Here is a 26701-nt window from a genome sequence, read left to right as displayed (position 1 = left end):
AAATGTGAGCAACTACTCCCTCTCTTCCTTCTTCTCTTGGACAAATAAAAAACTCCATCAGCTGTGATTGAATATTTGTCTTGAATAAATGAAGTCATTCTTCCTCCTCACACGTGTGACGTCTCATCACCTACAGATGTTTGTGTGAAAACACACGAAGACAATGAGTCGTAAAAGTCCTGCAGTAAAAGCAAACAGACGTTGTCTGTTCAAAACAAACCAAACTTTATTCAGAGAATAAATGTTTATGATGCATCTCATCCTGTGTGTGTGTGTGTGTCAGTATCTGCCCTGCACGCCCAGCTCAGCCTCGGCGGCGTCTTCAATCTCCTTGTGGACGAGTCGAACCTCCTGCTGAGACAGAGTTCGCTCCATGTGGCGGTAGATGATGCGGAAACACTGACTCCGCCTCCCTGACCTGAGCGAGAGAGAGAGATGGATTTTTAATTTTACACTTGAATAATGGAGTTTGTAAAAAAACACTCACTCTCCCACACCAAACCTCAGTGATTTTAGCTCTGCTCCTGCCTCGTGTGGTCACTTTGTGTCAGCTAAATGACATGTAATGTGCTGTGATGTTAAAATCACTGATTTTCTCTATGGACTTTGGTGAGAGTGAGTGTTTACAAACGTCAGTTTCCTGTTGGAAAAGTCTGTCTAACAGTGTCAATAAACATGAACTATGACTTTAAACCAGGAAACATAAATGTTTAATTCTAAAACATAAAATCAATGAGTATCGATCGCTGTCATAAATAAGAAACACAGGTTATAACACCAGGAAAAACAAATGTCTCTCCTTGTTTTTCCCTCCATTTTAACTTGATACTCATAAGTAGAAACAACACAGCTCTCTCTCTCTCCCTACCTGAGCACATTCATTCTTGATGTCTCTCTCCCTCTCTCGCTCTCAGCAGCTAGTGAATTATTGAACATAAGTACATTTGGTGGAAATGTCAGAGAGAGAAAACAAATAAAGAGACGCAAACACAATTACACATCATATTTGTACACACGCACACGCACACAGTGAATGTATGTGATGGACTGTGCTGCTCTTGAATAATTGATGTCTCCATTATCAGCTAACATACATGTGTGTGTATGTGGGGGGTGGGGCATGAGGTCGATACAGTGACACCTGTAACACACACATTGTAAAGCACACAGAAGATGGGTGATGAATAAACATAAGCTTTTCAGTCATACATGTACAAACATACACACACACATACACACGCATGCACAAAAACAAACGCCCACATGCACGCACAAAAACATATGCACGCACAAAAGCACATGCACGCACAAAAACACACGCGCACACAAACACGCACGAAAAAAAAAAGGACAAAAACACACATGCACACAAACACACAAATGCACGCACAAAAACACACAAACATGCACACACAAAAACACACACGCACAAAAACACACGCACACAAACATGCACGCACAAACAACATGCACGGACAAAAACACGCATGCACAAAAACACACAAAGGCGCATGCACAAAAAAACACAAACACACAAAAGCACATAAACACTCATGCACAAAAACACAAACAAGCATGCGTAAAAAAAACAAGCATGTACAAAAACACACACACACAAACATGCACAAAAACACAAACAAAAACAGACATACACAGAAGCAAAAAAACACACAACAAACACACATTCAATAAGTTTAAAAAAACTTTAAAAAAAGCCAAACTTTACTGCACCACTGAGGCCACGCCCCCTCAAGATAGAGACAATAAAATAAAATAAAAAGATATGAGGGTTTCATTCAGAGGGAGAGAGAGAGGATGGACGAGTGTTAAGTTTCATTCAGACAGGGCGAGCTGGACAGAGATAGAGAGAGAGACGGATCGATAGATGAGGGAGGTGAAGACGAGAGAAAACTCCTGCAGCTGCCAACGCCCTTGAAAGCATTGCAAGGCCTTCATGTGAGGAGAAACCTGATACTGTAAAACACTAGAGGAAAGGAGACAAGGGGAGGAAACAAGGACGCAAGGAAAGAAGGAAGGAATGAGGGGGGGCTAAACAGATTGGCCACGCCCACTGCATTTGTTTTAGACAGACTTTTCCAACAGGAAGCTGAAGTTTGTAAACCACTCACTCTCCCACACCAAAGTCCATAGAGAAAATCAGTGATTTTAGCTCACAGGGACACAGGAGCTGCTGGTCCTCTGCTGCCTCGTGTGGTCGCTTTGTATCACTGAGGTAAATCTGAATGAAGGATTTCAAACACTGAAGTGACAAAATAAGACATTTGAACTTAGTGATGGAGGCAGCAGTGGATCAACAACTCCTGTGTGCTGTGATGTTAAAATCACTGATTTTCTCTATGGACTTTGGTGTGGGAGAGTGAGTGGTTTACAAACTTCTGTCTGTCTAACAGTGAGATAAAGACATGAACTTTTTCTTAAAGATTATCATAGACTTGGGAACATGGTGGCACAAGATGGTGGCCTCATTAAAAGACCCTCGTTTAAAGCACAAATTAAAGTCATATTCTAAGGCAACAAAAACTTAAATTGTATTTATTTTCAAGAGATTAGAAGTGTTTATAAACAGATGTATCACTGTTACTGACTGGACCTTTAATTCACAGATATTTGAGCATGGACAATACGATAAGTTTACTGTCAGTGCTGGTGACGTCATGGCGTCCTATCCTCCGTATGAAACTGAATTATAATTACAGTTCTGCTTTTTAAATCAAAGTTTTCTGCTGGATTTTGGTCATGAATAAAAAATGACAAACAAAATCAAACAAATTTCAGATGCAGACGAGGACGTTTTTTCTCGTCTGTGCAGTGAAGTTGGAGTGTTTTTTTTCTCTGTGGCGAGGCAGCGGCGGTGGCCTGGTGAGAGCTGCCTGTGATCTATTAATACGTGTGCATAAATTATTCACAGCTGCTCTATAGCAGTTAGCAGCCGAGTGAGCAGGAGTTGTGGCTCTGCTCTGGAAAATCCACCAGGATCCTGTCAACAGTCTGTCTTCATCTCTATGACCAAGTCAACAGTGAGGTCAGAGGTCGCGGCTGAGGGACTGAACATGTCAGATTCAGACACACAAAAAGGAGGACGGTGAGCAACATATTTCACAAATGTTTTACACAGACGGGAATTCGTTCACAACTTCAAACCCTCGGAATCTCGAGAAATTGAAGACAGATTCATGAATGAACGAGAGGAAAAAGGAGGATGACATTTTTTTTTCGTTTCACTGCATCAACATATATTGTTTAGAAGAACAATTTCACGTCTTTATCAACAGACTTTTCCTTGTGTAAACTGAAGTTTGTAAACCACTCACTCTCCCACACCAAATTCCATAGAGAAAATCAGTGATTGTAACATCACAGCACACAGGAGTTGTTGATCCACTGCTGCCTCCATCACTAAATGTCTTATTTTGTTAATTCGACATTAAAAATCTTTCATTCAGGTTGACCTCAGTGACACAAAGTGACCACATGAGGCAGTAGACTAGCAGCTCCTGTGTCCCTGTGAGTTAAAATCACTGATTTTCTCTATGGACTTGTGGGAGAGTGAGTGGTTAACAAACATCATTTTCCTGTTGGAAAAGTCTGCCTCACAGTGAGATAAATACATTGTAGACTTAGTAAAACAACTAATAGGTTTGGAAACCACTCCCTCTCCCACTCTCTCATGAGTGGACACAGAAACGGTTCACACCGCGAGAACAACTGTACAAACACAGATGTTTAGAAAAGCAGTGAAAATGTCACTCATGCAGCTAAAGGTCAAGTGAAACACTTAGCACAGTAATTAGCAGAGAGGAAATGCCAGCGAGGCCCACAGTGAAACCAGCGTCTGAATTATTCACCACGACAACGAGGAAGCACATCTGCTATGAGCGGCCAATCACGCGCCACTAATCTCAAGTGGATTTACATTAGTGAGGGCAAGGAATCATGGGTAATGAGATGATCTCCGTGGATTTATATATATGTATACATATATATATATGTGTATATTTACACATCTGGGATGGCTGAACCAACAAACCAGAGGAGAAAGAAGAAAAAAAAAAAACTTAACGAAGAAGAAATGAAAACAATTAAAGTCTCTGTTCGTCCTCATGGACCAATCAGGGTCCAGACTCGTGAATAATTAATGAGCTCAGACTGACTCCTGTCATATTGATCAGGTGATCAGACTACAGTGTGTGTGTGTGTGTGAGTGACAGACAGGTCTCCAGACTACAGTGACAGTCCTGTTAATAATTCATTGCTCCTTCTCCTCTTCTCTCCCGCACCAAAGTCCACCAAAGAGAAAATCAGTGCTTTTAGCTCATGGGGACACAGCTACAGGGCTTTCCTCTAAGACACAGACTAGCCAGCCATAATACAAGGAGGGGGGGGGGGCTTTGGGCTTTACACTTTACACTTCAACTTTGTTGTAAAAGAATATACATACACAACTTAAGATACTAATATATCATTAAATAATTAAACAAAAGTCCAGAATGCTACCAGCAGATGCCTCCCCTCTTCAAACATAATTTTTGTCACCATCTTCCTATTCAGGATCAGAGGGTGAATTCCAATTCCTTGCTTAACCCTCAATCTTAACCCTCAATCTCAAAAATGCGCTTCCTCTAGTGCAAGTGCTGTCCCGATTCTCAGAAAAATTAAGTTGAGGGGTAAGTTTAGGGGCTGTATCGCCCTCAATATTGAGATTTTCCAACACCACCCTTGGGAGCAACAGACTGGACGCAGCTTTCACGTTATTCTGCCCCCTACAGTCTGACGACGTATCTGCATTTAAGAGGTGTCCCATTTCTAAGTGACAAAATAACCCTCAAACCCTGGTTTTGAGGGCCAGTTAAGATAAGGTTTGAGCTTGAGGATTAAGATTGAGGGTTAAGATAGGAATTGGAATTGGCCCAGAGTCCATGCCCAGCTCAAACAGAGACCTCCTGTCTGCAACAGCCTCTCCCTCAAACTGGACCCTTCTGTCTATTAAGCCATCCTCTTCATCTTCTTTCTCCTCAATGAGGTTGACTTGGGTTCCAGTGCTGATGGGTGTTGGCATGCTGACCTCAGCATAATCTTGACCCCCAACTCTGGGAAGAGTTTTGAGAGATGGGAGGTTCCTGGTTTGTTTCTGGCTTCGTTTAACATCTCTTGACACTCAGTGTTTCTTATTCCTGGGCCATGTATGGAGATGTGCAGGAGGGTAGAAAGTATGTCATGTTTAAGGGTGCTCCTCAGTCTGGTTTTTATTCTTTTAAGAGCACGAGCACCCCTTTCTACCACTGCATTAGAGAGTGGTTGACACAGGCACAACTGTAGCCATGTCAACAATGAAGTGAAAGACCTCTTTCAGGATAACTTGTTGCTTGACAATTTGTTTCAAGATGAAAGCTGTCGGTGAGCTATCTTCACCTTTCGGCACATGGGTTGGAACTCAACCTGCCATGACATATTTAAAGTTACACCATTGTGCTAAAGCCTGGTCTGTGTTGAACTTCAGTTGCTCACCGATAACTTTAATGTGATTATCTCCATAGTTCAGAAACTGTGATACAAAAATATCACAAAATATCTGTGCTCATAGGGAGGCAAGTAGTGTCACAGACAGAGAAGGCCTGGAACACAGGGCAGGCCCAGGTTTTTTCACAAGCTCTGTGCTGTAGCCCTGGACCTATATTTTAAGAAAAAGCATGATTTTAGGATCCTTTTCACCACTGAGTTCTAAAGCTGCATGTGGACCATGAAGCAACAAGGTCACTCAGGTCAACATCATAGTTGGTCTGGATCTCCTGAATCATAGGTTTTGTATATTCAAGAGTTGGCTTCAGACATGAATAACATGTGTGGTCTTTTTGAAAGATCTTGGACAAAGTGTTCAGGTGAGCAAACACTTTGCTAAGCATCAGTAGTGTACCAACACTAGTGTTGTTCATACGCAGTAAAAGAGCAGCTGCGGTTGAATCTTGAATGTCTCTGAAAGTCCGGAGTAGTGCGAGTAAATGTTGGCTTTGCCTGTTGAAATCCACCTTGTGGACATGCTCTCTGCACTTTAAACATGAACTTTTTTGTTCAGCATTTTTCCAGCTTCAACATCCAACTTCCTCGTCATCCAACAGGCCTTTACAAATGCTGCAGAGTCATTTGGGTATTCAAGCCGTTTCTTTCCAGACCTGTTTCAATGTTGTCTCAACATCTTGAATGTACTTGAATGTGGCTTTACACGGCAACGCTCCGACAACAGACAACATATGAACCGACAACATATTTTATCAGATGTGCCTCTCGTTTAGACGGCGGCGGCATTTTTGTGGCTAAAAAACGCAAAAAATTTAACCCACCCTCCAGAGTGGAAATCTTAAAAACGCTCCACCGTCGCGTTCCCGTCTAAAGGGTTGAAAACGCAAAAGTGTGCTCTGAGCTGCTCAAGCTGGCTATCCTCCTGTACGTGTTGACGTCAGATCTATGTGCAGTACAGACAAACAACAACAAACATGTCAGATTATATTCATCAGTCGGACATTCAAGTTGCCTTAGCTGCTCTGATACCTATCCAGGAGTCATTTCAGCAATTACGCCGAGTTAATGTTTAAGTTTTCGACTGTGGGCTACTCAGCGCTACTAGAGAGAAGTAGAAGGACGTTTCAGCGTTTGCGCACGCTCCTGGTATTGTTGTATGACAGTGCTTCACAGTGCCACCTAGCCACCTGGCATGCATACTACATCAAATTTCACACACTTTAGCATCACCGTGTGCGTGCAGATTTCCACCCAAAGACGCTCGTCTAAACGCGAAATAAAAAGTGGGAACGCAATGCCACTTATGCGGTTTGTGTTCAGATCGTTGTCGTGTAAAGCCAGCCGAACCCTGGATTTCCACTGGACGTGGAACGGCCACGGAACGGCAGCGGCGCGGTCGCCGTTGCAAATCGCTTCCATTCTAATCAATGAGAGCATTTACACCAGACGCGCTGCGGAACGTCTCAGCAGCGGCCCAGAAGCGGCTCGCCGCGCCGCAGCGCTATCGATAGGAATCAGTTCTATTTTTTCCGTTGCCGCTGCAGGACCTCGTAAATTTCAACGAAGCAGATCGCACCAGACACGTAAACGACACAGAATCAAAGTAAAACATTTCCGCCCCCCTTTCAAAATAAAACACAATACGCAGGTCTTATAGCCTGTCACAACTTCACATCAACATTACGTCGTGGCCGGTGCTACCAGGTAAATAGTCAATTAATCAGAGCGTCTCGGGGAGTCATAATGTACGACGAGAGACTGATTGTTGAAGTGAAGAAACATAAAATTTATGACACCAGATCAACAGTTCTTCCACGTGGGAGAATGAAATAAGCTGTGTTGTTGTTGTTTCCTTTATACACACAGTCTATCGCGGGATCTCGCGGCCGTTCAAGATTATCGCGCGATCTTCCGTGAATACCGCTGGCTCCCAAGGCTCCGCGCCGCTGCCATAAAGCGCCCGGTGGGGATTGACGCCGGGCAGAGGACGAAGCAGAACCGTGCCGCGGCCGTTCCACGTCCAGTGGAAATCCGGGGTAATACAATGACTTTGGATCATAATTACTGAGTCTTCTTCAGCCGTACTCCAACCCCTGATTTGGAACCTCTCATGACACTTGCTCCATCTGAACCAAAAGCACAGAGATTCTCAGGAGGTAATCCACAGTCTTTCAGCTCCTCAATGATGAGCTCCGAGATGGTTTCTGCATTTGCAGATGGACTCTTTTCAAGCACATCCTTGATTTCCAGGAAATCAAAATGAATCCCTCCATGAACATCAACATATCCAATGTAAATTACTAACTGCTCCATCACAGAAATGTCAGAGACTTCATACACTAAAATACTATAATATTTGGCATCTGCTTTCTGTATTGATTCCAAAAAACAACAAAAAGTCAAATCAAAACAAAATATAGAGGTAAAAAAAGACTAAAACTTAATTTACAAAAATACAGAATTAAAAAAACGATTTCTAAAGTCACAATACTCTGAATCATTTGTCTTTGCTTCAACTGAAGACGATTCTTGTTGGCACTAATGCTAAGCTAACTTTCCTGTGCTAAGCTTCTTACTACTCTACTGGGCCTGGGTGTTATTGTGTGTGTCAGTGTCTTATGTGAGAGTGAAAGTCCAGCTCTGATGACATCACTGTTACTCGCTAGTTTGTTTGTTTTTGTTCCAATTTTACAAAAAGAAACAAAAAGAAATAAATAATAATAATAATTATAATAACAACAATAATGTACTGGAACTCACTCCATGTTTTTGTCTGTGCCTGCCTCTCTCGTCCAACGTGCTCTCTCTCTCTCTCTCTCTCTCATTCATTTAAAACCAGTAGTGTGTGTGTGAGAGAGAGAGAGAGAGAGAGAGAGAGAGAGAGAGAGAGAGAGTGTTTGGGTCGATACACGTTGAGAGACAAACAGGAAGAAACTTGAGTGTGTGAGTGAGAGTGTGTGTGTGTGTGTGAGAGAGAGAAAGTGTGCGTGTGAGTGAGTGATTGTGTGAATTAATTGTATTAAAATGGAGGAAAAGCAGGAAGAGGATCATTATCAGTAAAATGGAGGCACAAGTGCTTTTCCACTGAACCACAGGAGCATCTTCATCATCGTCCTTTCTCAGGTTACACACGTGTGTGTGTGTGTGTGTGTGTGTGTATTGATTGTGTTGATGTAAAGTTAACCTGCTCCCTCTCTCTCTCTCTCTCTGTGTTCTTCTGTCTCTTTACCTTCTGTTCTGGTTCAACGTAACATGGAGGAAAATCTAGAACACGCGCACACGCACAGATTATTGTTATTGAGTATTTTTGATGTTACATTGTACATTATAATGTTGCAATTGTGTTTCTATGTTTGTATATTTATATTCTATTAGAATAGAATAGAATAGAATAGAAATACTTTATTCATCCCCAAGGGGAAATTGTTGTGGCACAGCAGCAAAATACAATACAAGAAAAGAATTCAACATAAATAAATGAGTGTACAAAAGTATGTAAAGAATATAGTGCAAAAAGTGAAGAATGAATGACCCATAGGATCAGGTGCAATGACATAAAGGAGAGACTAATGTAGTCTGTCCAATATATTAATATAAAGTATACACTGTGCTGTTGTGCAATGGAGCAGAGTCAGTTTTACAGGGATGAGTTGTAAATCCTGATGGCTGATGGCAGGAATGACTTCCTGAATCTGTCCTTGTGACAGCGGAGCTGTCTGAATCTCCTGGAGAATGTGCTCTCCTGAGCCTGGAGGATGTGGTGGAGAGGATGATCAGAGTTATCCATGATGGATAGCAGTTTGTTCAGCATCCTCCTCTCCACCACCGTTTCCACGGTGTCCTGCTTGCAGCCAATGATGGAGCCGGCCTTCTTAATCAGTTTGTTGATTTTGCTGGTTTCACCGGCTCCCATGCTGCTCCCCCAGCACACCACAGCAAAGAACAGTGTGCTGGCCACAACAGACTGGTAAAATAACTCCAGCATCTTGCTGCATACATCAAAGGATCGCAGCCTCCTCAGAAAGAAGAGCCTGCTCATCCCCTTCCTGTACACAGCACTGGTGTTAGCCTTCCAGTCCAATCTGTTGTTCAACCTCACACCGAGGAATTTGTAATCCTCCACCATCTCTATGTGCTCCCCCAGCACCGTCAGCGGTTGTGGAGCTGTCTTCTTCCTCCTGAAGTCCACCACCATCTCCTTGGTCTTGGTCACATTCAGAAGCAGGTGGTTCTCACTGGCCCACTTCACAAAGTCAGCTACCACTGTCCTGTACTCCCCCTCCTGTCCATCCTTTATACACCCTACCACCGCAGAGTCATCTGAGAACTTCTGCAGGTGGCATGACACGGAGTCATACTGAAGGTCTGAGGTGTATATGGTGAACAGGAAGGGGGACAGCACAGTTCCTTGTGGGGCTCCTACATCACTAACCACCACATCAGACAAACCACGACCCAGTCGGACGAACTGTGGTCTGCCTGTCAGGTAATCAGTGATCCAGGAGATGGTGGGCATGTCCACCCCCACCTTCCGCAACTTCTCCCCCAGTAACAGTGGCTGAATGGTGTTGAAAGCACTGGAGAAATCAAAGAAAGTGATTCTCACAGTGCCTCCAGCACCATCCAGGTGAGACTGAGCTCGATGCAGCAGATAGGTGATGGCGTCATCCACCCCCAGATTGGGCTGATAAGCAAACTGAAGCGGGTCCAGTGAGGACTTAACCTGCGGTCTGAGGTGAGACAAGACCAGCCTCTCCAGCACTTTCATCACATGCGACGTCAAGGCCACTGGACGGTAATCCTTGGGTTCACATGATGATGACTTTGTCTTGGGGACAGGAACCAGGCACGATGTCTTCCACAGTGCTGGGACCATCCCCTGTTGGAGGCTCAGGTTGAAGAGGTGCTGCAGGATCGCAGCCAGCTGGGTGGCACAAGCCCTCAGTAGCCTGGGGCTGAGACCGTCCGGGCCCGCAGCCTTGTTCTGCTGCAGTCTCTCAAGCTGTCTTCTGACCTGGTTGGTTGTCACTGAGAGGGGTGGGGGGGAAGAGGGGAGGGGGGGAGGTGAGACTGTGTCCAAGCAGCTCTCCAGGGGGGGCAGAGGGTGGAGGAGCAGAGGCGGGGGGGAGGGAGGGAGGTGTGAAATGTGGAGGAGGCGGCAGGGGGCTGTGTTGAAGTCTGTGTGCTGAACCTGTTAAAGAAGAGGTTCAGCTGGTTAGCCCTCTCGACGGTGCCCTCTGTCGGTTTCTCCTTCACGTTGAATCCGGTGATGGTCTTCATTCCGGACCACACCTCCCTCATGTCGTTCTGCTGGAGTTTGGACTCCAGCTTCCTCCTGTAGGTGTCTTTGCTCTGCCTCAGCATCTCCTTCAGGTCACGTTGTACCTTCTTCATTTCCTCCCGGTCCCCATTTCTGAAGGCCTCTTTCTTTTTGTTGAGGAGGGTCTTCAGATCCCTGGTGATCCAAGGTTTGTTGTTGGGGTAGCAGTGGACAGTCCGGGCAGGGAGAACCGTGAGTTCACAGAACCTGATATATTCCGTGATGCAGTCTGTCATGGAGTTGATGTCCTCCCCATGTGGCATGCAGAGCGCATCCCAATCTGTAGACTCAAAGCAGTCCTGCAGAGCCATGTCAGCCTCCTGTGTACTCCTTCTCACTGAGCGGGTGGCAACAGGAAGCCTCTTCACTACAGGAACATACCTGGGAGTCAGCTGGACCAGGTTGTGATCAGACATGCCAAGAGGGGGAAGGGCAGTAGCTGTGTATGCATCCCTAGCATTAGCATACAAAAGGTCTATTGTTTTATTGTCTCTGGTGGGGCAGTCAACATATTGGTGGAAGGTTGGTAAAACAGAGTCCAGGTTGGTGTGGTTAAAATCCCCAGTAATTGTAATAAATGCAGTGGGATGCCGTGTCTGTAATCTGGACACAGTAGAGTGGACACTGTCTACTGCTGCCATTGCATCAGCTGAGGGAGGGATGTAAACAGCCACAACAATCACGGAGGTATATTCCCTGGGGAGGTAGTATGGGCGCATTCCCACAGCCAAAAGTTCTATGTCCGGGCTACACAGACGCTCCTTCTCACAAACATGTCCGGGGTGACACCACTTCTCATTCACGTACACAGCAACGCCGCCCCCTTTCTTCTTACCGCTCAGCGCAGCGTCTCTGTCCGCCCGCACAGTCTTAAAGCCCGGTACTGCCACGCTGTGATCGGTGAAGTGTGAGTGCAGCCATGTCTCGGTGAAACACATGAGGCTGCTCTCCCTGAACACCCAGCTGTTCCTCACAAGCGCGCAGAGCTCGTCCGTTTTATTTCCCAGGGATCTCACATTCCCCGTGATTATTGCAGGTACTGCTGGTTTGTACCTCCTCGCTTTGGCTCTCCCTTTGGCTCCGGCTCTGCAGCCCCGCCGCTTCCGCTGCAGTTCCTTCGGAATTTCAGGCCGTGCTGTGATCAGGAGAGCCGGCTCCCTCAGCGCGATCAGCTGGTCGCGCGTGTAAACAATGCCCTCGCTCCGCTGTGCGTCTGCCACGCCACCAAAAAGCAGGAAAAAGTAACAGACGAGCCACATAAACCGCGCAAAATTAGCGGAGTACATGGCGTAACTGTTAGAGAAGTGTCACTCCTAATGCGAAAAATAATAAATTAAAAAAAAAGGTGCTTAAATTGAAGAAGAACTAACACAAACAGAGAGCTGCTGTATCAAGCTGCCGCTAGCACGGCGCCATCTGAAATTATATAGTTTATCCACACCTGTAAAATCAATAAAGTCTAATCTACTGTACTCTAGTTTATGCTCCTCCAGTCTATCCTCTACTGCACGCACCGATCCATTTTTTTTCACTTCCGATCCAATCCTGATACCTGAATTTGGATATCTGCTGATATTGATACTATTCCGATATGGATGCTCTGTTATAATATTATTATCATCATTATTGTTGATTTTATATAAGTCTATAATGAACTTTATACAGGCAAGTATGATACTGTATACACAACTTTAAAGCGACTTAACAGACCTGTGGTAAATTTTTTTTTTTTTTTTTTTTAAACAATGACAAATCTTCCTGTCATATACCTCAATACTACAAGAACACACAATTCTGCCACACAAGTGAGATCTAGCTAACTATCTAGCCTTAATTATTGATTTAATTATTTGGCATTTTTTCCAGTGGATAAAAGCTGTCATATATTGGCTAACATAAACCCAGGCTTGGAGGAGTGTGATTTTCATTGTTTTTATGCCTCAAAGTCCGCAAAGTCTGCAATATCAGCAGATTCTGGAGAACAATGTCCAGGAATCAGTGACAAAGTTGAAGTTGTGCCGGGGCTGGATCTTTCAACAAGACAACGACTTTAAACACTGCTAAAAATCTACTAAGGCATTCATGCAGAGGAACAAATACAACGTTCTGGAATGGCCATCTCAGTCCCCAGACCTGAATATTATTGAACATTTGTGGTGTGATTTAAAGCGGACTGTCCATGCTCGGAAACCATCAAACCTGACTGAATTGGAGATTTTTTGTAAAGAAGAATGGTCCAAAATACCTTCGGCCAGAATCCAGACTCTAATTGGAAGCTATAGGAAGTGTTTAGAGACTGTTATTTCTGCAAAAGGAGGATGCACAAAATGTTTCTTTTTCTTTTTCTTTTTCTTTCTAAACTTATGCACATGCCTAATTTTGTTTAAATAATTCTTGCACACTTTCTGTAAATCATATATTTCACTTCTCAAATAGCAACGTGTTTGTCTCCTATATCAGCGGTCCCCAACCACCGGGCCGCGGACTGGTACCGGTCCACGGCCGCACAAAAAGAATAAATAACTTGAATAAAATAAACTTATTTCCGTTTTATTTATTATCGGGGTCTGAACAATGTTTTATTTTGAAAAATGACCGGATTCCCTCCGTTACATCCATCTATGACTCACTCTTGACGCATCACGAGGGAGATCACTGGCCAGAGTGTTTGCAGCGATAGCCGCTGCAGAGATTTCTCTCAGAAAAGAAGTCCCCGCTGGCAGAACATTTCAGTGACAAGGAGTGAGTCGCAAAACTCGCTTACTTGTGCGACGTATTCAGCCTACACAAAAATAAGTAAATGCACATACTGATTTTGATGAACAACAAACAAATGCTGAGTGCTGATCAATAGTTTTGTGCAAGCAAATTAAGGTCCCGACTCTTGTCCCAAATATGACAGGCTTCACTTAGCAATTGAAACAAATATATAAACATTAAGGAAACGTTTACAGCTGTTTTGTGTCTCTTATTTTGAAGGCACGTTTAAGCGTTACCATAGCGACCAGAGACCGTTAGGGGGCCGGTCCGCGAAAATATTTCCTGACATTAAACCGGTCCGTGGAGCAAAAAAGGTTGAGGACCGCTGTCCTATATGATATATTTAACTGAAATGTCTTATTCAAACAACCGATTTGTGTAAGGACAAGAAATGATAACAGAATAAGCCACCCACCCTTTCCTATACTTATAAGTTATTTCATTTCAAATCTTAAAGCGGACCTAGACCAGAAGTTCCTATTAACGCTGTTTTTTAGTGTGTATCTGCATCTTTACCTTGTTTAAGAAGCCCTGAAGGTTCTAAACAAACAGTTCAGCCATTGCTGAGAACGCTGTGTTTTATTGTAATCTTGGGCTCAGCGAGATTTCTGAAAAAACCCGGTACGGTTAAGTAAACAGCGGTTCTCTGGAACAGCAGATCCTCCTGCTCCAGGCACTAGTCCGGGCACATCCGGTTGCGTATAATGAACTGCAGAAGAAGAAATAACGTCCGTTGTGGAGGTTTTTCACGAGCGACAGTGTCTTCTGACTTTGGGTCTGACTCCGGGTCAAAGTCAACAAAGGGACTGCGACGGGGAGTTGTGAAGAAGCTATTTTTAGACATTGTTAAAACAATGTTTTGATAACGAGTAGCAGTGCATCCACCGTTCCAGAGGGGGGAGCTGTGCTTCTGACAGCGGGTGTGCTGAATATATTGGCCAATCACAAGACTCTGTCTTCTGGGTGAGAGAGTTGAGTCTCAAATATCGTGTTTGGGAAACACCGTCAGAAAAGAGGATTTCAATCGGCTCGTTTACAGCAACTAGGAGGTTTTTGACCATAAAAACAAGTTAATGTATGTAAGTAGACCTCCATAACTAACATATATGTGAAACAAGACCACTCTATGTGAGCTTTAAGAGGATATTATGTCCAGTTTTTAATGTATTGTATATGTATATTGGGGGCCACGGTTGGTGTAATGGTTAGCACTCTTGCCTTTGCAGCAAGAAGACCCGGGTTCCTGGGTTCGAGCCCCGTTTGGAACAACTTCAGAACAAGGGCCTTTCTGCAAGGAGTTTGCATGATCTCCCCGTGTGTGCGTGGGTTTCCTCCGGGTTCTCCGGCTTCCTCCCACAGTCCAAAAACATGCGATATGCGGATTAGGTGAATTGGTCACTCTAAATTGACCGTAGGTGTGAGTGTGTGAGTGATTGGTTGTTTGTCTCTATACGTGGCCCTGTGATGGACTGGCGAACTGTCCAGGGTGTACCCCGCCTATCGCCCAATGTCTGCTGAGATAGGCACAGCACCCCCCCGACCCTCTGGTGGAGGATAAAGCGGTAGATGATGGATGGATGTATATGTATTGTTCTGTGTGTATAAGACAGATAGACGATAAGATAGAAACGATCAGAGATAGAATTAACAACCAGTTTAGTACAGCGAGCCTAGACTTAATCGTGGCTCCAGCTTTACACGTACTAAATCATTTTATTCCTATAAGCCTCCTGGAGCTGACCTCACTGGTCTCCTCCTCTAGACTTACTACATGTCAGTTGGACCCTATACCAGCTAGACTCCTTAGAGAGGCTCTACCACAAGTTGGTAATATTTTACTAGATCAAATAAATATGTCTTTACTGAGCGGCTGTGTCCCAAAGGCCTTTAAGATGGCAGTAACTAAGCCATTACTTAAAAAGCCTTCTCTCGACAGTAGCATTTTGAGTAACTATAGACCGATCTCAAACCTCCCTTTTATTTCAAAGATTTTAGAAAAAGCTGTAGCCACCCAGTTGTGCGATCACCTGTGTAGCAATAATATTATTGATTAAATAGTATTTGAAAAGTTCCAGTCTGGGTTTAGAACCCACCATAGCACAGAGACTGAACTACTTAGAGTAAAAGAGGATATTCTTATGGCCTCTGAAAAAGGACTGGCTTCTATACTGGTCCTGCTGGATCTCAGTGCAGCATTTGATATGATAGATCATGAGATCCTGTTACATAGACTAGAACAAGATGTTGGGATTAGAGGATCGGCACTTGCCTGGTTCAAGTCCTATTTATCGGACAGATTTCAGTTTGTTAGTGTAAACGAGGAATCCTCCATATTCACTAAGGTTAACTACGGAGTTCCTCAGGGTTCCGTGCTCGTACCTATTCTTTTTACCCTGTACATGCTGCCATTAGGCAACATTATCAGGAAACACAACATAGATTTTCATTGTTATGCAGACGACACCCAGCCATATGTATCTGTACGACCGGATGACCCAAACCCATCTATTAAACTCCAGGATTGTCTCATAGACATACAGACGTGGATGACTCGGAACTTTCTGATGCTTAACACGGAAAAAACTGAGGTCATGGTCCTCGGGCCAAAAGATATGTGTCCAGCCATGGCAAAAGGGTTGAAGAAGATGTGGCCATTTGAATGTAGCCACTCCTCAAACTGCTTTAGGGAGAAATTCAGCCTGAAAGATTTCGACCTTCTTGAGGAGCCAGGCCAATAGCTGCTCATTTGCATCACATTAACATGGTCACAACCCCCCACCCAGTCTAGCTGTCAGTGACATCTGATGTCTGTTAGCCCACAGGACAGAAACAGTGTAGCAGTTTGAAAACAAAGGAATGAATGTAGTTCATGTCAATGTAGTGTTATTTGCTGTAAGTACTTCAGTGGACTGATAAGAATCAGAATTTACTTTATTGATCCCCAGAGGGAAATTCTTCTGTTACAAAAAGCACTTGAATAAAAATGAGAAACAAGAAAGGTGAAAGATAGATACATACTTCAAATATCAAATACAATATATCTAAGTGTGTGAAGGAGAGTTCAATATTTTCCAGTAGTGACTGTACCCCTCCGTCCATCACAGTTGATATGCAGCTAAATGATGACATCACAAACGCACCCTCTTCTGCTTACTCTTCTGTGCTGTAACCTTTGGTGCTGGGCATGTGAAGTATTTTGCCTCATCAGAACAAAGGCCTGATTTTTTCAAAAAGATACGTCTGCCTGTCCATGGTCAGTCCAGGTGGGGTCAGAACGGGAAGACTGTCAACAGGGGGCAGAACTCCTGGGTTGCGCAGTAGCTGAAACTCGATAGGCTCTGCGTCACTGTGAGTTTGAGCAAGCACCACACCTGGTCTGTTGGCATCAAAGCTGTGACAGAATAGAAGCACACAACAGGATATTTAAAACATGGCTCACTGTTCACATGGGACACTATTATGTCCATTCGTGATTTTTTTATTCATAAAATGCAGAATTTTGAATATAAATACCTAAAGTTCTGATAACTCTTGATCTGTGGGAGCTTTTGAAAGTAGGGACTCAGATGTGTCTGCCAGTCGATGGTCTTTACTATCACTCTGCCATCTGCCGTTCCAACAAGCTGCGGAATATTGAGGCGACTTTCAGGAGAGCTGTGTTCCACTACGTGTTGACAGCAAGAACCACAATGAAAATTATTATTTTACTTTTCCCCCCCAAAAAATCACATTTTACACATTACATATTGCAGTCTATATAAGCATTTGGCATGTATAGAAATCAATTTATACACATACCAAGAGCCTTAGCCGACCTCATGTATAGACAACACACTGAGGCCTTGGACACATGGGTTGGCAGCAACTTCACATGCCAATCCTTATGCCCAGGATTCTGAAAAAAAAAAAAAATACTTGTTTCAGATCATGGTTCATGTTAACAGGCATTTAATCACTGAATCAGTATAGATTGATCAGTAGTATTGTTTGAATTATGTGTGAATGCCACACCTTTATGTGCATGAATTGCACGTGTAATTAACACGTTCATCACACATTGTGTTAATCACATGTGTGATTCATGCATGCACAGGTGTGGCATTCACACATCATTCAATGCAATGTTAGGTTTCGAACACAGAAGTTTCGTCCCAAAGCATTTGAATTATCAAACTGAACCTGCGGGTGTACAAAATCTCAAAGAGGGCCGTGACATGCTCCTCTTACGACTTATAATACGCTCATCTGACCGAACAAAAGTTTCGATGTGCGCATCATTCTCATTGTAATAATACAGTACCGAGCTAGCGAGCTAAGCAAGCATAGCTAATAACAATGTAGCCAAAGGGCGTTATGAAACGCACAGTGGATTATTAAAAGACAGCGTCCCTATGTGCGTCTGTATGTGACTTTGAATGAACACTAACATAACATAGATAAACAACTTTAATGAAAACTCACCCCATAAGAAACTGAAAGGTATTCCGGCAGACTTCAGTGCCTCCGATCAGATAAGAGGTCCTGGCGTGCTTCCTTTTCGTCGCAGTTTTACATCTGTTCGCCTCCAAAAGTCCAATTAGGAGATAGTGCGGTGCTGGCGTCATGTCATCATCTCAGACAACTACCGTGTGTGTCCTGTTCTATTTCAGCCGCGGAATAATCCATCTGTTTGTTGTTTTTGTGACGATGAAGTCTGCTAACACGTTAGCATAAAGATCGCTAGCTTAAAATGCTAACAGTCCACACACAGCCGTCTCTGTGCTTTCGCTGTCCTTGTGAAGAAGCTGCTCAGCCACAGCTGACTTATTGTCCTGTTCTCTTTGTCTTCCTTTGTCAAACAAAGCTTTGATGATGACTGCTTTGATGATAATCACGCTTTAATTTCGCACTGCACACACACACACACACACAGCCATACAGCTGCTGGAACTTTCCAGACTCTCTCTCTCCCCTCCGTCGCTCTCTCTCTCTCTCTCTGCATGCATATTAATTAGCCATGTGTATTCTCCGTGATCTTCAGCTGATTGGCTGAAAAAACAACAAAAGCTCTGGAATGTGAGATCGCCACACCCAAACTAGGAGCGATTCACAGCGATAAAACAACCTTAATTCAAACACAAAGTTTATGGTTTAAAGACCCACAATACTGTGATTTGAAGCAGGTAGTGGCTTCTTCAAAACTTCAACTTGTGTCATTTTGAAAAAAACGGAAATCCCTCATTTTGAAAAAAAAAACGTTTTCCGGTTTTTCTCGTTTTGCGCTCGACTGACTTGTTCCCGCTTGGTCCGTGGCGGGTCACATATAAGAGCACCTTATATCTTTTGGCTCTAAACCTAGGCAGTAACACTCCAGTCCCTTGCACTGACTCTGTCTCCACCTTTAAGGTGAGAATGAAAACCCACCTCTTTAACATAGCCTATAGTCGAAGCTAGATCAGGTATGTCCTGATTAGAATAGTCTATCTTATGCTGCCATAGGCTTAGACTGCTGGGGGAATTTCCCATCATGCACTTAGAATGAGCACACAGACTTTGCACGAGCCGCACTTTCTCTACCCCGTCCTCGATTTCTCAACCCTCACCACTTACCCTATGTCCCCCAATGAGATGTAGCACATAAATCCACATGTAGCACATCTCTAACTGATTTTTAATCTCTTACAGTTCTGCTGACACCAGTGAACAACATGAGGTCAGGACAGGAAGGAGGATTCCGTCCTCTTCAAGTCTCTGACCACAACAGCCTTCACTACAGACTGTGACAAACCCAGTGATCCAGATGGATCCTGGCATTTAAAGACTTTTTCACTTTTTATTTTTGTCATTATGTATTGTATGTTTTGGGTAACATCTACTGCACGTCTGTCCGTCCAGGAGTGCCTACATTCAAAAGGCCATATATTCTTCAAATATTATTTTTTGCATGTGTTGGACATTGTTGGAAAGCTTAGAAATCACACTTTCAGAATCTGTAAATAACTCAAAACCTCCCTCGGTAGACGTGTGACCGGTTTTGACATGGCTGGTCACATATACACCTCTGTCCAAAAGGGGGGAGTTCCTGGAGTGCCTGGAGCATACAGAAGTGGTGACGCAGTGGATCAAGGAGGCAAGGAAAAACAACGGAGTCTTGGCAAATCTCTGGCTTGATCTAACCAATGCCTACGGATCTATCCTGCACAAGCTTGTCGAACCAGCACTGACAAGACACCACGCTCCTGGGAAGATCTGCAACCCCATCATGGACTACTACAGCGATTTCAGCGCAAGAGTCTCCCCAGGCCAGGTAACATCTGCCTGGCACCACCTGGAGAAGAGTATAATCACCGGCTGTATAATCTCGGTGTCACCCTTCTCTGTGGCCATGAACATGATTGTCAAGTCTGCGGAGGTTGAATGCAGAGGGCCAAAATCAAGATCTGGGACCCGGCAGCCCACCATAACGGCCTTTATGGATGACTTGACAGTGATGACCACGAATGATCCTGGGTGCAGATGGCTCCTGCAGGGCTCATCACATGGGCAAAGATGAGCTTCGGGAAGCCAGGGAAGTCCAGGACTCTAGCCGTGAACAAAAGAAAAGTGGCCGACCATTTCCGCTTTACCCGAAGAGGTAACAACAGTGACCGAAAGACCTGTCAAGAGCCTGGGAAAAATCTTTGACAGCTCCCTGAAGGACGCATCGGCTTTGCAGCAGAACAAGAGCGACCTGATTTCTTGGCTCACATCATCGACAAATCCGGTGCTGAGGTGGAGGAAGGAACGATGCAGCAAGATGGTCGGAATGTCCAAGAAAGGAACGTGGAGAAATGGGAGCATGCGGAACCTCGCAAACTCACCTGGGCAGAGCTCTGGAGAGCTGAACCTCTGCAAATAAAGTTCCTCATACAATCTGTGTATGACGTCCTCCCAAGCCCGGTCAATCAGCACAGCTGGGGCCTCGCAGACACTGCGAGTGCCAGAGGAGGGGCACCATGGAGCACATTCTGAGTTGTTGCCCAAAGGCTATAGGGAAGGGGCGGTATTGCTGGCGCCACGACCAAGTTTTAAAATCCTTGGCGGATTCCATCTGCACAGTGATACAACACAGCAAGTCCCAGGTCACTCCAAAGCAGTCAATCACCTTCATCAGAGCAGGGCAGAAGGCAAACCACCAGCCCAACTCCACAGGAAGGCTCCTCGCGACCGCTTGTGACTAGCAGCTCCAAGTTGACCTGGGAAGGCAACTCAAGTTCTCGGCGAACATTGCTACCACTTCACTCCGCCCAGACATGGTGTTTACATAGGAGTCAACTAAGTAAGTGGTGCTCATGTCACTGACAGTCCCCTGGAGGAACGGATGGATGAAGCCAATGAGTGCAAGAGGGCAAAATACTCAGAGCTCATCACAGAGTGCCGGATCAATGGCTGGAGAGCCCGCTGTGAACCAGTCAAAATCGGGTGCAGAGGTTTTGCAGGTCACTCACTACAGCGAGTGTTCAAACTCCTAGGAATTGGAGGAACGCAATTAAGGAAAGCCACCAAGAACATCCTTGAGGCCGCAGAAAAGGTCTATTACACAAGGTTTATTCAAGACATGCTTAAGCATTACATACACATATTGCATGAGTTAAACGCCCTAACCTTTTGCACAGTACTGTATATTGTGTCTAATAAAATGCTGAGTCATCACTGAGATTTGTTGCATCACTGTTGTGTTTCCCTCTGCTGAATTTGCTCTCTCTGTGGATGTTTGACCTCTGACTCCGAGGATACGAGATGTCAACACAAAGCAAACAGTGTGTGTAAGACAACTCAGATACAGTGATACAAACAGAGTGAGTATCTATCATTTATCACACACATTGACCTCATTGTGACCGCAGACTGGACTGTCACACGCACACACTGAAGAAAAGGATGCTGATTCTTCCTCCACATAATCTTTCTTTCCTCATTTATCACTTCCTTATTTCCTTTCATCGTTCTTCTCTGTCTCTCTCTCCGTCCCGTTTGACCAGACTGAGGCGATGACCGAGCGGTCAGTCTTCTGTCGTCCTCATGTCCAATGTGAAATTAAAGGCCACGATTAAAGCTTTTCAAGGACAGAAAGTTCCTGAACTCATGAACATGGCGGCGTCAGTGAAATGACGACAAAACTGCAGCGGCGTGGCTTTTTTTTTTGTGACACCAGCGAAATGCTGAAGTGACCCGAGTGAAGCTGCTGACACTGTGAATCAGTGTGTGTTCACAGCTGACCATTTGTATGTCAGCTGCAGCAGCCTCAGCTCAAAACAGACGAGGAGGAGTCTGTAAACCACTCACTCTCCCACACCAGTGGTCCATATATAAAATCAGTGATTTTAGCTCACAGGGACACAGGAGCTGCTGGTCTACTGCTGCCTCGTGTGGTCACTTTGTGTCACTGAGGTCAATCTTAACAAAGGATTTTATAGGCTGAAGTGACAAAATAAGACATTTGAACTTAGTGACAGAGGCAGCAGTGGATCAACAACTCCACCAACAACTGTGTGCTGTGATGTTAAAATCACTGATTTTCTCTATGGACTTTGGTGTGGGAGAGTGAGTGGTTTACAAACTTCTGTTTCTTGTTGGAAAAGTCTGTCTTACAGTGAGATAAAGATCACGTTCTTTTCACTCAGACTGAGCCTCTGTGTCTCAGACAAAGTAACTTAACAAACAAACCGGAACTGTCCCTTTAGATTTCTGAAACTTCACAATTTTTCTCATATGCGGGTGTGTTAGCTTAGCATTTAGTGTCATCGCTCATGTTTTATTTAATGAGAGACAGAATACACAAAAGTCACTGAGATGAAAAATTACAGTCCTCTCTGATGCAGTTTGTGTTTTATATACATGTTGTGTTTGTGTTTATGTGATGTATTAAAGGACAATCATCTGTTTGTATGTCATCTTTGTTTACATCACTGTTTTTTGTTTTTTTTTAAACTACTGTGCGTGTGTGTGTGTGTGCGTGTGCCACCATCAGCTCTATGTTCAGTTACATCCAGATTACCCAGAAACCCTCAGGGCTGTGCAGCCAGTGAGATTCTCTGTGATACAAATCTGGTGTGTTGTTGATACAGGAGTGCAGTAATTCCCATAAAACATTACTACACACACACACACACGCAATATTAGGACACTCCAGGGACCCAGTGCTGCAGTAAGCTCATATGCTAACACTGCAGGGTAACCTAGATATGAGGATGAGAGAAAGTAACATAGGAGAGGAAGGATGGAAGAAGGAGGTGAGGAAGGACTGAAGGAAGGAGAGGTGAGGAAGGAAAAGTGAGAAGGAGAGAAAGTAACAGAGTGGAGGTGAAGAAGCAGAGGAGACAAGGAGAGAAGTCTACCAGGGAAGGAAACAACTAGGGCAAGAAAGAGAAAGGATGAAGGAGGTGACATTTTGTAAAGGTGATAGAGATGATGTTGACATTTAGTGAAAAACCAGAGAAAGTCAAATATGTGTGTGTGAGAGAGAGAGTTTGTGTGTGTGTGTGTGTGTGTGTGAGAGAGAGAGAGTTTGTGTGTGTGAGAGAGAGAGAGTTTGTGTGTGTGTGTGTGTGTGTGAGAGAGAGTGTGTGTGTGAAAGAGAGTGTGTGTGAGAGAGAGAGAGAGAGAGTGTGTGAGAGAGAGAGTCTATGTGTGTGTGTGAGAGCGTGTGTGTGTGAGAGAGAGACAGAGTCTATGTGTGTGTGTGAGAGCAAGAGAGAGGGAGAGAGAGTGTGTGTGAGAGAGAGAGAGAGTGTGTGTGAGAGAGAGTCTATGTGTGTGTGTGAGAGAGAGAGAGTGTGTGAGAGAGAGAGAGAGAGTCTATGTAAGTGTGTGTGAGAGAGAGAGAGAGAGGGAGAGAGAGTGTGTGTGTGTGTGTGTGAGAGAGAGAGAGTATGTGTGTGTGTGAGAGAGAGAGAGAGAGTGTGTGTGTGTGTGTGAGAGAGAGAGTGTGTGTGTGAGAGAGAGAGTTTGTGTGTGAGTGAGAGAGAGTGTGTGTGAGAGAGAGAGTTGGTGTGAGTGTGTGAGAGAGCGAGAGAGAGAGAGAGTTTGTGTGTGTGTGTCAGCTGATAGTTGGTGTGTGAGAGAGAGTGTGTGTGTGAGTGAGAGAGAGAGAGAGAGAGAGAAAGATAGAGTGTGTGTGTGTGTGAGAGAGAGAGAGAGAGAGAGAGAGAGAGAGAGAGAGAGAGAGAGAGAGAGAGAGAGAGAGTGTGTGTGTGTGTGAGAGTGTGTGTGTGTGTGTCTGTGAGAGAGAGTGTGCGTGTCAGCTGATAGTTTGTGGGAACAGAAAACAATCATACATAATTCAGTTGAATAACTCTCTCTCAGTGGATCTGACAGTCTCTCTACCACTGTCCCCCGCTGTCATCACCTTCCTCTGAAACATAGCTCGCCCTCCTCCATTATTTTTGCACTCTCTCTCTCTCCATTTTTTTTCTTGTTAAATCATTGATGAGTTGAAATGGGCGTTGCTCTCTGTCTCTCATACTCCGCATGTGGGGGGACGGGGGGGGGGGGGGGGGGGGGGTGGTGAAAGAATGAATTGATGACAAAATGACAGGTGAAGGAGTGAACGTAATCGTTTCAATGAACAACTTTTTATTCTGACAGATTTGGGACTTTTGTGTGAAGAGATGCAAGTCGTCTGCGTAGAGACGCAAATAAATTACTGTTACCGTCCTCTCATGAGCCTGAAGGGGGCAGCACACGTTTGTGAAAATTATCTAGAAAATTCTGAGAAAACAGAGAACTCAACATATATTAAAGTCATATTTCAAGAACGTTTGATGATAGAGTAAATGTTTGGTTTGTGAGCGTCAGGGGGCTTTCTGGAGCTCCCACATTCAAATTTGTGAAAAACGGGTGTGAATTGACAGAGAAATTACAGTTTTAAATCACCCTCCTCTTCATTTTTTTGAGTTTTAACATGGGAGTCAATGGGAGCTTTGAGCAGAACTCTGCGCTTTTAGGTGATTTGAAGAAAAACTGCAAGTCATATGGAAATTAAAACAACACACAGGGTTACACAACAACCATAGTAATGTTTTTATGTAAAAACTTGAAGAGCAGGAGAAGAGTTTGTGATTATTTTAATGGACCTCAGCTGAGTGTGTCACTAACTGTGCAATACACACTCATTAGAAAATCTGAAAATGACACAAAAAAAGAAAAGAAAGTATAAAACTTTCAAAACTCAACATTTTAACTTCGGTTTTAACTTCAAGTCTTCTGACCTGTTTAAAGCTTCAACAACGTCTCTACGTTAAAGTATGACGACACTGTGACGCTCCAACGTGGGCTGGGTTGAGATCTTTTTTTGACCGTTTCTCATTCATGTGTAGTTTTTTGTCATTCCCGATCACACTGCATGTGTTGATATAGAATGTGTGGGGTTTTCTCAAAACTGCGGGACACATTTTGCAATTTGCTGTAGAAAAATAAGAAGAAACGAGGGAGAAAAACAACAAATGCTAGCTTTGCAAAACAAATCAGTGGAGAACTGGTTGATCTCCTTTTGTTTTCACTTCTTAGAAAGAAAATAAAATTGAATTCTGGGCTTTCAGGTTGTAGCATCTGTTGTTAGCATTAAGGTAACACACAGCAGTTTTCTCTTTAACATTAACTGAGCTTTGTGATGTGCTAACAAGCTTTAGCTTTAGCTTGGCAATTTGCTGGATGTCTCTAAACCAGAGGTGTGATCATGAGTTATATTTGTAAGTTTTTTAAAAACAGTATCAAAAACACGTTCATACTGTGAACCATGTATCGTTCCATATCAAAACAAACACTTTTATTTTGAAATGATGTGAAATATTATTATTTCCATTTTCATCTCTTGCTCAAAAGGTTTGACCTTTTCTTGACTTGACTGAACGAAAGTCCTGAGAAGAATAGCTGCATTGATGTGTGTGTGTGTGTGTGTGTGTGTGTGTGTGTGTGTGTGTGTGTGTGTGTGTGTGTGTGTGAGACTGACAGCTCAGTCAGATTATCAGATTAGCCGTGGCTCAGTTGCAGCTGACGGCGCTGTCGACCAATAAACTCAGATTTGTGTGGGATCATCGCAAACCATCAGCTTTGATTTGCTACGACATGAGATGTTAGCAGATCAGAGGAGAGAGCCAGAGACTACCATTTATAGTTTGTTTGGAGAACGACTTGCACTGAGATTCATTATCAAACAGCAACTGCTGCCCCGTGTGGACAGTTTGTGTCACTGCGGTAAATCTGAACAAAGTATTTTAAAAGTCAACAAATAACACATTTCAACTGTTGAACAGGAAACTGAAGTTTGTAAACCACTCACTCTCTCACACCAAAGTCCATAGAGAAAATCAGTGATTTTAGCTCACAGGGGCACAGGAGCTGCTGGTCTACTGCTGCCTCGCGTGGTCACTTTGTGTCACTGAGGTCAATCTGAACAAAGGATTTTTAATGCAGAAGTGACAAAATAAGAAATATTTCCTTTGTGATGGAGGCACCGAATGGTTTACACGCTTCAGTTTACACAAGGAAAAGTCTGTCTAAGTGAGATACAGACGTAAACATGTCGTTAATTATATGAGACAGATGTGTCAACATGTTCAGATGAGACTAGTCAGCTGATTAAAGACACGACTTCATTCATTTATTGATTTTGCGTTTTTTTTGGCGATCGTGTTAAGTTTAATAAAAGTTTCACTTTGAGAAAATCTGCTGAGACAAAGTCCTGAGTCCTCGTCCCCCAGAGTGTCTGTTCAACTAAAAATCAGGCTGTATTAATGTAATGTGGTGTGAGTGTGTGTGTGTGTGTGTGTGTGTGTGTGAGCTCGGCGGGGAAAAAGGTCGCTATTTAAAAGACATTAAAATGCTGAAAGATGAATTGTGGCAGACATTTTTACGCACTGCAGGGCTCTCACCACACACACACACACACACACACACAGTATTGCAAGGTCAGGCAGGTAAGTGTGTGTGTGTGTGTCGCAGTAATGAGAAAAAGTAGTTCTCAGCCATAAGGTAACAACCTCCTACTGCTGCCCTTTAGACACACACTGACACACACACACACACACACACACTGTAAGTGGTCCTTACAATGATAGGTAAATACAC

At 43.9% G+C, this 26701-nt stretch overlaps 1 protein-coding gene across 1 annotated transcript in view; it reads right to left on the bottom strand.

The window, feature by feature from the left end:
• Positions 1 to 262: 262 nt before the first annotated feature.
• The window catches only part of fars2 (phenylalanyl-tRNA synthetase 2, mitochondrial), a 109489-nt gene continuing 83050 nt past the window's right edge, over positions 263 to 26701 (bottom strand). Inside the window, exon 10 of the mRNA XM_083901734.1 lies at positions 263 to 418. Within this exon, the coding sequence (XP_083757860.1) occupies positions 280 to 418 (139 nt within the window). The 3' untranslated portion in view covers positions 263 to 279. The remainder of the gene's footprint in view (positions 419 to 26701) is intronic.

The sequence above is a fragment of the Microchirus variegatus genome, assembly GCF_963457635.1.
Source record: "Microchirus variegatus genome assembly, chromosome: 15".
Classification (NCBI taxonomy): Eukaryota; Metazoa; Chordata; class Actinopteri; order Pleuronectiformes; family Soleidae; genus Microchirus; species Microchirus variegatus.
The sequence above is the reverse complement of the archived record's forward strand: the minus strand, read 5'-3'. Positions and strand labels throughout refer to the sequence as shown.